The sequence below is a fragment of the Haemaphysalis longicornis genome, unplaced genomic scaffold (genome assembly GCF_048455015.1).
Source record: "Haemaphysalis longicornis isolate Haplotype H1 unplaced genomic scaffold, Haemaphysalis longicornis Haplotype H1 scaffold_6, whole genome shotgun sequence".
NCBI lineage: Eukaryota > Metazoa > Arthropoda > Arachnida > Ixodida > Ixodidae > Haemaphysalis > Haemaphysalis longicornis.
The window spans coordinates 143,252,277-143,266,872 of NW_027526407.1; the positions used below are offsets into that span (position 1 = coordinate 143,252,277).

General features: G+C 48.4%; 1 protein-coding gene across 2 annotated transcripts; it reads right to left on the minus strand.

The window, feature by feature from the left end:
- On the minus strand, positions 1-14,238 carry LOC144141164 (uncharacterized). Of its 2 annotated transcripts, none has more exons than XM_077672712.1 (5): positions 14,041-14,238; positions 12,342-12,409; positions 10,979-11,474; positions 4,574-4,844; positions 1-230 (listed from the first exon to the last, which is right to left on the minus strand). In XM_077672712.1, exons 3-5 carry the CDS (start codon positions 11,251-11,253, stop codon positions 108-110), a joined length of 669 nt encoding a protein of 222 aa, XP_077528838.1. In that variant the 5' UTR covers positions 11,254-11,474; positions 12,342-12,409; positions 14,041-14,238; the 3' UTR covers positions 1-107. The 2 variants fall into 2 exon arrangements, with proteins under 2 accessions (XP_077528838.1, XP_077528837.1); XM_077672711.1 differs by having other exon boundaries at positions 11,725-12,409.
- Between the last annotated feature and the right edge of the window lie 358 nt (positions 14,239-14,596).

A 14,596-nucleotide genomic window follows, 5' to 3' on the forward strand; every position in this document is an offset into this window, starting at 1 on the left:
ATCTTTTGAAAACCAAGCTTTATTTGTAGTGCAACATTAGGTATATGCGTTAAAGCAGAAAGAATTACAGGAGAAAGCTCTCACAAAAAAAGGTAACCGTCAACCCGCTATATACTTGTAAACAGGGATGATAGCTTCATGTGGCAGTCATCAGCAGTCTGGCTTGTTCCCATGAATCTGAGTGTCCTTGCTTCTTGCCTCCAGCCGTGTTGCCCGTGCCAGCAGGATGCCTGGGTAGAACACAAAGCACTGTGTCACTTACTATGTGTACCAGTAGTGAGCAGTGAAAGGTATCAGACAGACAGCTACTTATTAAATTTCACTGATGCGAAAGCAAGCCAGACAAATGGTTCGTTGGGGCGAGGACTGTGTTGCACTGACTTCTCTGGCTAACTGATGGGGAATTGGAAATTTTTCGTCGAAACGGAAATATCGTTGAAGCGGAGTTCGTTGTAGTGGGGTTCGACTGTATTATTGATGGATATAGGTGCCAGAAAGCAAGTATAAGAATTAAGGCTGCAGTAATTTTTATCCTTTACCAAAATGAATGAATTTCCAGGAAGGCAGAAAGGAATGTGCACCAGCAGCTGTAAATTGTCACACCTAGGGATGGACACCAGTATGTCCACTCGTGTGGGGAGTGGGGGAGGGCATGACAGGCAGATAGAGAGGAGAGACAAAGGCACGAGGGGGTATTATGTTTTACGCGCCGACGCTACACAGGCGATGAGATCCTTCGGGCCTCCGTATGAAAGATTCGGCACAACCGGCGGTTGTGACTCTGCGACGGTGCTAGCGGCCCAACCAGCTGAGCCAATTCAAGGGGTGTGTAGTCGTTCCTATGTTCCTAAGGACGGCGTATGTATAGGGTCGTGTCTTGCCCCAATATTCAGTCACCTCCTACTCGCACGTTTCGACAACTTCGTCAGTTGCTTCCGTTGCTCCGCACTAACGTCATTAAGATTTTCCGCTTCGTTGACGACTTCCTAGTGCTGTAGCAGCTAAATTCAGAGGGCACTACACATCAAGTTGAAGAAGTGTTTTGAACTCTTTCGTTCCACCCTCAATGTCTTTTCGTAAACAATAGAAGCACCGGTCGGGGGATTGATGCAGTTTTTGGATATGGAGCCCAAGGTGAACTGTGACCATGTGTGTTGGATCTATTCCCCTCGATCCAAAAAGGACTGCTTCACTTCACGTCAGCTCTCGGGAATGCGCTGCAGCGCTCGTGCACACACCAAGCTGAGGCGAGTTTCTGTTCACAGGTGGAGCGACTGAAGGAAGCAGGGTTTCCTTGCGACCTTATCTTGGCAGTTGGCGAGAAGCTTCTTGTCGAGTCACGCCCCAAGAAGACGAGGTGCGAACGGGGCAAGGGTGACAAGATGGCCGTTTTATCTTACGTCCACAATGTTGGGTACAGGATCAAGAAAGCTAGGGAAAAGGTGGGGGTTCGTGTTGTTTTTTCGGCACCTAACAAGCTACACAAGTTGTGTAAGCGTGTAAACTCTGAAGAAAATAGACATGTGGGGTGCCGGAAAAGACACGAGAAGCGCTTTGTTAACTCTTCTTGAACCGCGCGGTTTTAAAGGGACACTGAAGTGAATTTGTCAAGCTCCCGTTTTTGCTTGCACTGCGTAGACTGGCTCAAATTAGCACACTTTTCATCGTTTATCCGGTTGACAAATCGCTAATTATTTTACAAAGCGCGAAAGAAGAAAAACTACCATGCGCGGTTTGCGGCGGCCGCACCAACTAAGGCTGTGACGTTGAGAGGAGGGGCGCCGTGATTGGACAATGCCCAAGGTTAGCAATCAAACAAGTTTCGGTTTCGGTTCTGTAAAACATAACCAATGGCGTTGTTGGATGGGCATTCTCAATATCTCAGTAATCATCGTACCGCGCTTCTGCCATGTTGTTGGCTGTAAAATGCACAAGATAAGCCTCCCAGGACGGCCTGTAGTCGTAGCATTCACTAGCCGAGACCTACGCAGTGCATGAACGCCCTCCGCGTACCCGCAGACACCCAAATGTCATGCGCTTTTCCCCCATATTTGGAGCTTGCCTCCCTCATGCCTGTATCGTAAAAAGCGTGTTCGCACCAGGCCAAGGGTCTGTTCATTCTGGCGTGTGCCCACTGCCTGCAAGCAGTCGGTGCTTATGGCAACAGCATGCCAACGAGAACTCGCTAGCGCGCCAGTGCCAGCCTGCGCGTGTTTTGTGAACTAGTTCGTGTAGCCATGAACGTTGCGGCCCAAAAAAAGGTGAACTCAATATAGAAAACATCGGCGGAAAACAAAAAAGTTAACTTACAAAAAAAAAAAGCACGCACCCGTGGGGATTCGAACTCGTGACTTGCAAAACACTTGCGGTTGCACACCTGGCGCCTCAGACCACTGAGCCACGGAGCGGGATGCGGAAGTGGTGGTAATATAGGGTATATATTGTACAACCAGTTTACACTTTTATTTAGTTTTGGCATTTCAAGCAGCTTAGGTGACTATTTGTTGTACTCCGCTCGTGCAGTAAGCGTCGCCCGAGTTTCCACAGTAGCTCACGTCTAGCAATTGCATTTCGTAGACGGAAAAGCGTTCGCAGATGCGTAGTCGTGCTGCTGACCGCTGTGCTTGTTCGCCCAGCGCAAAAAAGTGCTTCCCGCGCCCTAGTTTTACGCTGTACGGTAAAAATATCAGTTGATTTTATTTCCTTAGTACCTATATTGACTTCGCTGACATTTCTCCCGCCTTCAAGAGGCCTTATATTTTCCTACTGGCGTACCAGTCAGTGAAGCGTCGCATGTGCGCTTGCGCAGCGCTTGCGTGAAGCGACCTTGACGACTTGGAGCTAGATACAGTGTACAAACAAACCAAGTAAAGAAAGGCACATTCTTCCATTCACAAACGCGTCCTGGCTTCGTTTCAACTAAGCGAACGAATTGCGACCAAGCAATTTTTTTTAACCTCCTTGATTGCGACGACCCGCCGGCGGCCGGCGGACGAAACGCTGGCCCGACTGACTCTGTCTGAAGGCCGGGGAGCCGTGCAGTACCGCAGCCAATTGCCAGCTCATCCCCTCCTGACGTCACACGAAACCGCCACAGAAAATGGGCGAGCGTAAAGAGAGGAGGACAGCATTTTCGAATTAGTTTTTCTACTAAATAAAATCGCGTAAACGCGCCTAGAGTGGTCGAAACATGGCCTGGGGACTCCGGACTACAATTTGCGCTAGTAATCCCGCAATGTTTACATATCACTTCAGTGTCCCTTTAAAACTTAGACAAGGGAAGAGCACACAAGGACGGGACTCGCACTTTGTCCCGTCCTTGTGTGCCATTCCCTTGTCTAAGTTTTAGAACAGCGCGGTTCAAGAAGATGTATAACCAACTAGCCCCCGTTTTAGCCTTGCTTTTTTAACTGTCAAGCTGCGTCGTCTACGAAACATCCTTGTCTTGTGGGTGATCGTATCTTGTGGGTGATCGTACATTGGCCAAATGGGCCGATGCATTATTTACTGAGGGTACACGCCGACAGCCTCCGCACTTTTACCAGCAGCAACCTGGCCACCAACTGTAAAGACTGCAAAGGCTGTGCGCCACGCCTCAAAGCATGCGAAGTGACAAAGCGTTACAGGGGTGCGTGCAGCAAGGAGATTTTTGAAGCGTACGCGATTCTAAAAATAAAGGCGAAGATTGCGTCAGTTCACCGTCAGTGTCCCTACTAAGCACCGATATCGCGTATCGTAACAGGACTCTTGGGAGTGATTTTTAGTGTCCTTGGACTACCCCGGCCCTCACCTTGTTTGTTTATGTGCGAAGCGATTGCACATGCCTAGTGTACGGTTCCTTGCCCCCCGTGTTGCACTCAGTCTTTTGGCTGTGGTTTTGGTTATTTACCTTTGTTCTGTGCCCTAGGTTACCGCAGTTTCCTTCATGATGTGTTTTTCACTAAAAAAAAAATCACTTGCTAGTCTGCACCCTATGTGTCTATTTGTCTTCTCTTGTGTCCTTGTTTTATGTGCAGTTTTCTTTTTTGTACATTTGTTAACTTTGATAAAGCTTCTCCCACCTTCAATTGGCCTTTGATTTTTTTCTACTAGCGTACCAGTCAGCGGAGCGTCGCATGTGTGGAGCGAGTTAAAGCAGAATACAGTCTACAAACTAACAAACTAAAGGCAGATATTTCCAGGCACAAACGGGTCATGGCTTAGTTTCAACTGAGCAAACAAATTAAGACGACCCGCTGGCGGCCAGAAGACTATACGGTGGACCGACTGACTCTGTCGGAGGGTCGGCGAGCCGCACATTAGTGCAGCCAAACCATCTTGTTTTGATGTCACACAAAATGTCAGGAAATCAGCAAGAAGGATGCGGAGGAAGGCCGCATTTTTGAATTGATTATTTCTACCAAATAAATTCACGTAAATGCCGCGAGTGGTGAAAATATGGCCTAGAGACTCCAGACTACAATTCGCACTAGTATTCCTGCAATATTTACAAATCACTTTAGTGATGCTTAAAAAGGGGTATTAAAAAAGACGCACACACACATGCACAAGAGAAGATAACAAACAAACAAACCCTCAGTTCCTCAATGTTGTTCCAAATCAACCGGGCTGGGAGGCGAAGCGTGGGGATGACTCCTGAGGCATCCAGGTAGGAGCCCAGGACCTTGTGGACTTTGTCCCCGCTCCCTGGCACAGCCCGGCAGCAACAGCAGCTGGTCCAGCAGCCGAAGATTCCGTCGTGTGGCCAGCAGCTCGCCTCCCTGTTGTTAAATCTGGCCACTCTCCATGGCCAGCAGGCAGGGCTGTCAGCCACCTCCAGGTGGCGTTTCTCTGCTTGGAACCCTCTGCTTGGAGCAGTTGGCAGCGGAGGTGACGGCGCGGAAGACGAAAACGCTAAGTTTTTGATTTTTTTTCGTTCCTTTGTTTGTGATAATGTTGCAGAAGTAGGACGCGACTTTAGTAATAGAGGTTAGCAGGTAAAAGAGCAGTTAGCGTGAGTTAACAGGAATATAAATGTAACGAGTAGTAAAGCCACGTGGTAGCAGTTAGTGCTTTTTTTCTGGTTGTGTTTTGGCGCAGCGAGAGGGATGTTTTGAGGATTAGGAGCAACGTGGGTGACAGCACAGGGGCGACGCGACAGGCTTTTTGGTGTTCGAGTGGAAAAAAAAAACAATTCTAAGCGGGCTTTGTTTGAGTGACGGGGCGACTTAGGCCTAGGGGTTGGCCGAACGATGGCCCCGAGGACGAGAAAGGGCACTGGGGACGAGGACCAGGTGCAGTGCCAAGAGTGCCTGCGCTGGTGCTACTTGGGAGAGACCGAGTTTGAGCGTGTGGCCGACGCTAAGAAGGCGCCCTTCGAATGTAGGCCTTGCGAGCGGGCAAGACAGGGCTTCGAACACCTCGAGAAGCAGCTGAATGCGAGGGTGAAGGAGCTGGAGGGGTACCTCAGGGAAGAAAGGGAAGCGCGGGGGGCTCTCGAGGCGCGAGTGACCGAGCTTGACAAGGCGGGGCAGGCGAAGACCGCCCAGTTGGTGCGCACGATGGCCGAGCTGGGCGAAGCGCGAGAAAGGCAGGCCCAGTTGGAAAAGCGGGTGGAAGAGCTCGTCACTCCGGCGGTAGGAGATGACGTGAGTGCGCGGCATCAGCACGATGAGCGGCACGCCGGCAAGAAAGCAGAGCCACAGGGAGCGACTGATGCTGCTCGCAAGAGCGGTGTCCGTCAACGCCGAGCGGACTCGGGTCGCAAAGAAAGCACCGAGGCTTCGCCGGAAAGTGGTGGATCGCCAGCCAGGTCGTTTGCTGCCGTGGTCAACCACAGTAGCCCCCGAACACCTGCAAAAGGGCCGGTTAAAGGCGAGAGGAGGCGCCAAGTCATAGTTGTCGGCGACTCCAACATGGCCAGGGTGGGAGAGGTGATTAAGGGGAGGGTGGGAGACGACGAACGCGTGAAGGTGAGTAAGCTTCCCGGAAAAAGAGTCGGGGAAGTAATACAACAGGCAAAGTGGCAACTGTGGGATACAATGGAGGACCGCAGCTTGGTAGTGATAATGGGGGGTGTGAACGATGTGTTGCAGGGACGCGGGGGAGGGTTCGCAAAGCAGATTGCGAAGGGGGTCACCGAGCTGAGGGCGGTCTCGGAGGATGTGCAGATTGCGGTTTGCACGGTGCCGGAGGTGCAGAAACAAGGGGTCCACGTAGAAAGGGCGGTGGTTGCGGCAAACAGGGAGCTTTGGACCCTGGGTAAAACGATGAAGTTTGAGGTGGTCAACCTGAACCGGGACCTGGTCCGTGCGGGCCGCAACGGGGCGTTTGTGTTCGACGGCATACACTTCAGTGGCCGTCTAGCTGAGCCTGTAGGGCACCGACTGGCAGCCCGCGCAGTGGCTTTTTTAGGGGGGCCCCGAACGTTCAAGAAGAAGGCGGACTGAGTGGAGGCGGTAGCGAAGGACAGGAGGGAGGGGGCACTGATGCATGGCGGCGGAAACGTAAAGCAAAGAAAAGGAAAATAAACCGTGGAACTAAAATTAGTTATATAAACATGCAAGGCGGCCGCAAGTGGGAAAAATGGATTGAGATACAAACCCAACTCGAGAAAGAAGAAATTGACGTGTACGCCCTGACTGAAACCCACCTGAGAGATATGGAGGAGCCACCAGTGATGGATGACTACGTATGGGTGGGGTGCAACAGGGCAGCGGGAGAGAGGAAAGGTGGGGGCGTGGGCATGTTGATTAGGCGAGGAGGGAATTGGCAAAGGGAGAATCAGTGCTGTAAGGAGCACTTATGGGTTTGTGGAACGGTGGGTGGAAAAAAGACACGGTTGGGAGTGGCCTATCTGTGGACAGGGAATGACGCCAGAGAACAAAATAAAGAGTTGGTGGACTGCCTCAGGAAGGACATAAAGAAATTTAAAGAATCCGGCGAGGTGATATTAGTAGGCGACTTAAATGCCCACATTGAGGATCTAGATGGATATACGGACTATAACGGCTCGATGGTTCTAGATATGTGTGAAGAACAGCAACTAGTAATAGTTAACCGGGAGCATAAATGCGACGGGCAGATAACGTGGCAAAGCGGCAATAGACAGTCTTGCATAGACTACGGCTTGGTCTCGGAGCACACGTACGAGCGGTTAAACCAAATGACGATAGATGAAGAAGGAGAAAACAGCCTGGGCAGCGACCACAGGCGTATAATCCTGAAATTTGACAGTGGAGGGGCTAGGCAGGAAACACCGGAGGTTGGGCTCCCGAAATTGAGCGAAAAGCAGGTAGCAGACATTGTCAATAGCATCGAAAGAGAATTAGAGGCCGAGCCCACGAAGGTGTGGGAATATGACGAGGTTGTGAGTTGTATACAGAAGGAAATATATAACGTAAGGAAACAAAACCGCTGGAGGGGTAAAAGGAAACCACAAAGCTGGTGGGACAAGGAAATTAAACTGGCTATTGAAGAGCGACAACGGGCTTCTAGATTGCACAGAAAGGCAAAACAAATGGGATATCAGGATGAAGAGGTGCAGTTACGGTGGAGCCGGTACCGAGAAAAGAAATTTGAGGTGCAAAAACTAGTACAAGCAAAGATTAAAACTGCGAGTGAGAAATGGGTATCAGGTATATGTAAGAAGGATAAGAGCGCCCCCCAAAAATTCTGGAATCATTTAAAAGCATTGGGAACAACGACTAAAGAGGTGCAGACTCAGATACAGGACGGGGACGGTAACGTTCTTCTGGGGGACAGCGCTTTAAAATACCTACATGGAGTCATAGCAAATACTTTCGGCCAAACACGCGAGATATCGGCTACCCGGACACATGTGGCCAAGAGAAGAGCGACAGATAAAGAATTTAATATCGAATTTTTGGACTGGAAAAAGGCAGAACACAGTGTTCCCAAAAGTACGGCAACAGGACCGGATGGTATCCCAATAGAGATTATCAACCATTTGGGACCAGCGGGAAAGACGCACTTGTATAGAGCCATCGAGCGCGCTATAAAATCCGAGAGGATTCCCACGCAATGGCGCGAAAGCAGAATGAGTTTGATTTATAAAGGCAAGGGAGAGAAGGACAAGGCGAGCTCATACAGGCCGATTACAGTCACGTCAGTGCTCTATAGATTAGCTATACAAGCCATCAAAGTCGAGTTGTTGAAGTGGGTAGAAAGTAACGGTATTTTAGGGGAACTGCAAAATGGATTTAGGCCGGGTCGACGCTTAGAAGACAATATTTTCATAATAACCCAGACCATCGAAATTTCGGCAGCACAGGGCAGACCAACATGGCTACTGTTTCTGGACATAAAGGGAGCCTATGACAACGTAGATAGGGGATTGCTGTGGCATATACTGGAAGAAGAGGGGATTGGGTCAGATTTTGTGGGGCTGCTAAGGGCAATATATGAGGATAACAAGGCGCATATTACATGGGAAGGGCGTACAGGCACAGAGCCCGTATACATTAGAAGAGGTTTAAAGCAGGGGTGCCCCCTTTCGCCATTGCTGTTCACACTGTACATTAGAGGAATGGAAAGACGATTAGAGGAGAGTGGATTAGGCTTTGACTTGTCGTACCGAAGCAATGGAGAGTTGGTGGAGCAACGGATTCCGGGATTGATGTACGCGGACGATATAGTGTTGCTGGCAGATAATGCGGAAGACCTTCAAAAACTGGCCGACATTTGTGGTGATGAGGCAACGTACCTAGACCTACATTTTAACCCACAGAAATCTGCAGTCATGGTGTTCAACGAGGAAGATCATACAGCACCAATAAGAATTCAACAGGAGGCCATACCATTAGTAAATAAGTACAAATACTTGGGGATCTGGCTTAATGACGGAAAAAGCTACCTGAATGCCCATGAAGAACACCTCAAACTGAAAGGGAGACGAAATGCAGCAGTAATGAAACATAGAGCACTTTGGGGTTACAATAAGTACGAGGTAGTGCGAGGCATCTGGAAAGGGGTAATGGTGCCGGCGCTCACGTTCTCTAATGCCGTATTATGCCTAAAGTCCGATATCCTGTCGGGACTGGAGGTTAACCAAAAGGCAGTCGGCAGATTAGCACTGGGAGCTCACAGTAAGACTACAAATGAGGCGGTACAAGGCGATATGGGTTGGGCTTCATTTGAGGCGAGGGAAGCGCAAAGTAAGATACGTTTTGAGGAGCGGCTTAGACATTTAGATGAGAAGAACTGGGCAGCCAGAGTGCACAGGTACGTGTACCTTAAAAGTGTGGACACCCAATGGCGGAAGAGGACGCGAAAGCTGGCGACTAAATATACCTTGACCGCGGCAAATAAACAAGGGGGGGCAGTTAAAAAGCAAGTGAAGGAAACAGAGACGCTCATGTGGAAAGAGAGGATGGAAAAGAAGGGATCGCTGGGAATCTACAAAGCAAGCAAAAAAGAGATCCGGAAAGAGAACTTTTATGACAACAATAAAGGTAGTGCGTTGCTCTTTGAGGCGCGGGCTGGCTGCTTGAGAACTCGAACTTACATGAGCAAATATTCGTCCCAGGATGAGACGTGTTGTATGTGGCAGGGATAAAGAAACAATCGACCACATAGTAATAGGATGCCAAAAGATTCAGCCGGATAGAATTGGGGGAAAAGTCCTACTTCCTGAGGCACTGGGCTTCGCAATAGATGGAAACATTAACTGGTCAGCAGTGGGTATTACTAAGCAGCGGCTAGAGTATTGGTGGAAAAAAAGCAGGGAAGTCGATAAAATAACATCGCAGCCAGGGGTGGCGGCAGGGCAGAAGTAAAAAGAAATCCGAGTTGAGGGACTAAATTTCAATTCAAACTACTAAGATAGGCTAGATGGCGCACGCCATCACCCCGATTCAAAGGGGAGGCCTTTAATCATCATCATCATCATCACCCACCTGGGGCACAGGACGGCTGAGAGCTGCTGGAAGGGGAGGAAAACAACTAAGAGGAGCCCCAAAAGCAGCATCCTGGGCACACAGAAATGCCTCAGGACAAGCACCAAAAGAGTTCATGTGATGTGTACATACACCACATGAGCCAACAGATCATGAAGGAACTTGACTTTCATTTAAAAAACGACTATCGGGGTAGCATTCAATTCGGTAGGCTACAGAACTTTTCATAAAACCAGAATGAACGAAACACAGTCACTTAATGTGGACAGTTTGATGTACATGAAAACAACATCCTGAAGCTAAAACGACTACATGACATTAAAACACAATATGACTAGATCCCCTGAAAACACTTTGAGCTTGTTTAAGTAAGCAGAAAATGTAACAAAACAAAACAGACACTTGTGCTAAACCCACGTTTCTCTAGTTAAATATGCATGAAAGTAGAACTATCGTGACAGGTCCAAAGTTGTTTTTTGTGCCATTTTGTCCAGTGCTGCCACCATTCTAGCTTTACCCTCAGCTAAAAGAGACTGCCCACTTTCGACATACCTGAAGCTCTTGGACTTTATGTCGAGGCTAATTAGATACTTCGTATTCGCCACCATGTTATTTTTGTGGTCTCCACTTCTTGCTGGCGCCTGCCTCGGGCATCATGACTAGGACCAGCCTTGGCTGGGTCAAGACACCACTGCTTAGCTGCCTGAGCTTTTCAGCCGCAATGCGCTCTTGGCAGTCTTTGCTCGATGTTTGTACTGCTCTCAAAACCTCTGGTGTCACATTGAAGCGACTTGCATCTCCGTCAAAGCGCTTGAAGAACGAAACAATGTGCCTGATGCCATTAACAGTTTGTATCGCACACTGAGCCCTTTCATTAAGGTGCCGGCAGTTCTTATTGAAGCCCATTTCCCCAACCGCTTTTCTATGTGGAATGCATTTTAGGTAAAAGATGCCTTCAACGCCCGTGGCATAAAGGACTCCTCCCACCAGAGCCAACACATTGCGGAAACCCGGCGAAACGAAGCTTCGGCACAAGATTGGCGCAGATTGCTTGAAATGAAGAAGGATGTAGCAGGATTTACCTTTCGGCACAGTTCGGCGCAGATATCACATCACTGGTTCGTTGCCCTTGAGCTCCCTGTGTCTGGGCTCCCACTGCGGCCGCAGCCAGGCGCCCCGATACAGCACTCCCTGCACCAGGAGTGAGCACAAGTCGCCCTCCGGATGCGCAGCAGGGCCACCCGGGAGTAGCATTGCAGGGCACAGCGCTGGGGTCAGGTCCAGGCTGACACCCACCAGCTCGGCTGTGGCTGAGGATACAGCGCACTACAGCAGCGCCTGCCGGGTGACCTCCCATAGCACGGCGCCTGCTGAGGCCGAGCCCTGTCGCTGCCGCACAGAGCCGCCCGAATAGGCCAGGGTGTGGCCCTTCAGGTCATCTCGGACGGTGGCCCAGGCCAGCTGAGCTGCCCACAGTGGGGCCATCCGTTGTTTGCTGCACTTGCCCAGGATTTCCAGTTGCACCTCGGCCACCAGAGCAGGAGACCAACCAGGGCCCTCCCATCCAGAGGCCACCACCTGGGACATTTTGATTGATTGTGGGGTTTAACGCGCCGACGCAACGCAGGCGATGAGGCGTGCCGTAGTGGAGGGCTCCGGATTAATTTTGACCACCTGGGGATCTTTATCGTGCGCCGAAATCTCGTACACACGGGCGTTTTTGCTTTTCGCCTCCATCAGAAAAGCGACCGCCGCGGCCGGGAAACGAACCCGCGACCTCGTGCTCAGCAGCACAACGCCTTAGCCACTGAGCCACCGCGGCGGGTACCTGGGACATTTTATGATTACTGGACCAATAGGTGCAAATAGCAGTTCGGAAGGGGAAAACACGCATTTACCTTAGGAAATAGGATATAACGGTGTGATAAACATTGCTAAGCCACAAGTGACAAAGCTCTGAGGTTTGCAAGCCTGTCGAATTGCCCTGCAGCTGGCTAAACAGCAACCACTTGATCACCCAGGTACGACGCTGAAATTGAAGCCTTTGTCATCTCCTGCCCTAACATCATTTTGACGCCACTTTAAGCCACTCTAGAGTACATATAACAACCTACGACAACCCAATGAACGTAGTTATAAATATTCCTAGGTGAAACCTGAAGACAAGAAAACTAGACACAAGGGCCACTCTATGCAAAGCGGTAACATGAAGGGCAGTGAGCACAAATTGCACAGCTTCTCTCTCATTTAGTGCACACAAATTGCATACCACATCCTGCCAAAACCTGATGCACCCAGCATAACCGGTTAATTGCACTGTAAACACATCATGGGTCTGCAAGGAAAATTCCAATTGCAACATCAGCTATACACAAAAAGTGGTTACCTTCTGTAAATGAGAAACGTCCTAATTGACCCTGTGCAAGCGCGGCTTGGCCTACTCACACATGGACAGGTTGATCAGCGACACCTCCTTGGCAGCTTTGTTGACATCCAGGGCTTGAAAAGGCGCCCTGAACGCACCGACCAGATGCCGGCAAAAATGCGAGATAATAATGTGTACACAACTAATGCACTGAGAACTAAAGCAGTTTGAAACTTAAGGTAAGCAAAACTTATCTCGAGGTAAACAAGGATGCAGAGGGGTTTTACTACTCTAACATGAAAATATCCTACTGCACAAGGACAAAAAAGAAGTCAAAAGCTCATTCACCTGCCTTTGCCTGTGAATGAGCTTATCTTATTCAAAAATCTCAAACCTGCTACAGTGAAAGGCTTGGAATGAATAAAACTCTAGGGCAGTGCCTTGAACATGCACACAATATTTTGGGAAGGTCTGGTACTATTCATAACTCAAATGTGAGTTAGCAGAAGAAAACTAAAATACGTCAGACACTAGCAATACCATTGCAAACTTTCTTCATAAACACACGTTTGCAGCCACATAATATGCCATTCTCCTTTTGTCATACTGTTTTATGTGACAGGAGACAACTAAAATGAAACAAGCAGTAAGGCAAATGTGCAGTCTATTAGCTTCATTTTTAGCTCAGACAGAAATTTACTAAATATGCCCATCATGAATATCTCAAGACAACTGATCACATCAACAATAAATGCAGCACGGAGATATGGTAACGGTCAGTGGCAATGCAAATTGTCTTAAATTGCCCCCACTCCTTATTTTTGGTCCAGATTACAAAATCGCACGACATGCATTTCATACGGGTTTTTGGAAACAGATGGTCTATTAACTCCAACAATTTGTGTTCAGAACAACGACAATTCCTCCGTCATTTCCATTGTTTTCTTTGGAGTTATGAGTAGGATTATTGTATTGTTGAGTTTTAGTTTGCGGACGCACCATAATGCGCAACAACTGTCTAGTATTTGTAATGTCCATACGCTAAACTGTGCTCTTAAACGTATTGACCTATGTAGGATTTTATCACATCAAAGGGACCTTACAAACGATTTCTGATTCAGTCTCTGTAGTCACATGCGCTATCTACTGGCTATTTTCTAGAATCTGTGAGAAACATTGCGTACATGCGGACTTACTACAAACTTCTTGCTTTTTTTTGTTAGTGTCATCTTGGTAGCAGTCACAACAGACAATGAGTGGAGCCTGGAAGAAACTACTACTCTGTCTGGTCAACGTGTTCTGACTCAGACGCTTTCTTTTACTATTATTTCTTCTCGGCCAGTGCGTCATATATAATCTGAGAATGTGACCAAAAAACAAGAAAAACGGGGTTACAGCATGAAAGGCGCCAACTATAAAAAAAAAGTACAGTTGCTCCCCCCCATTTTTCCTTTTTTATTACGTTGCACTCCATCGTTGTGCTGTGACATCACCGAAATTATGAAAGTTTTGTGCATCACTAGTCCATAAAGGCTCAGCGCGAGCTCGGCTGATAGCCTGTGCATTCGTTGTACTGCTTGTACCATTTCAACAGTTTTCTTTAACGAGAAAGGTAATGCCAAAAGTTTGCAAGCCCAAGCGTGTACTTCTTCACAAATTGTGGTGCTGGGCACCGGCGTGTGCTGCGCACAGAATTCGCCAAACTACGGTACTGTGCAGTGATAGCTCATTAACGACGACCGCAAGAAACTACTACTTATCACGCTAGTAGCTACTCACCTTTGTTCGTGCCGAGTCGTTTCCGGACGCTTGGGGAACCGTGGCAGTCTTCACGCATACAAAGGCTTGAGCAAGGTATTTTGGAGATGCATTTAAAACACCATTTACCTATTTACTCTCTCAAAAGCATTTTTTTTTGCGCAAACAACCTTACAAACGCAAGAGCAACTCTTAGGAACGACAAACGCGACCAACGGTTGTTGTTTGAATTCGAATTGAAGCGACAGAGGAACCCCTGGTGGTGCTGAAAACTACTACCACAAACGCATAAACTAAAAAGTAAAATATTTTCGCGTAATAAAAAGCAAAAAACGTTTTATAAGCCAAGTTTTTTTTAAATGCAACAAATTACTCTTTATTGCAATTTTTAACGGCTTTTTATCTTTTTTTTTGAGTGACCGCTCAGCGCGCGCTTTTTGAAGTTTGCAGCGGTTCGGTTCTACAATTTTGGATTGAATCAATTGGACTTGCGCCTGTCAAAATGCTTCTTTAAGTCTTCGGTACTTTTCCCATGCGTTATCGGGAACTCTGCCTATCTTCGGCACCGTGTGGAGCA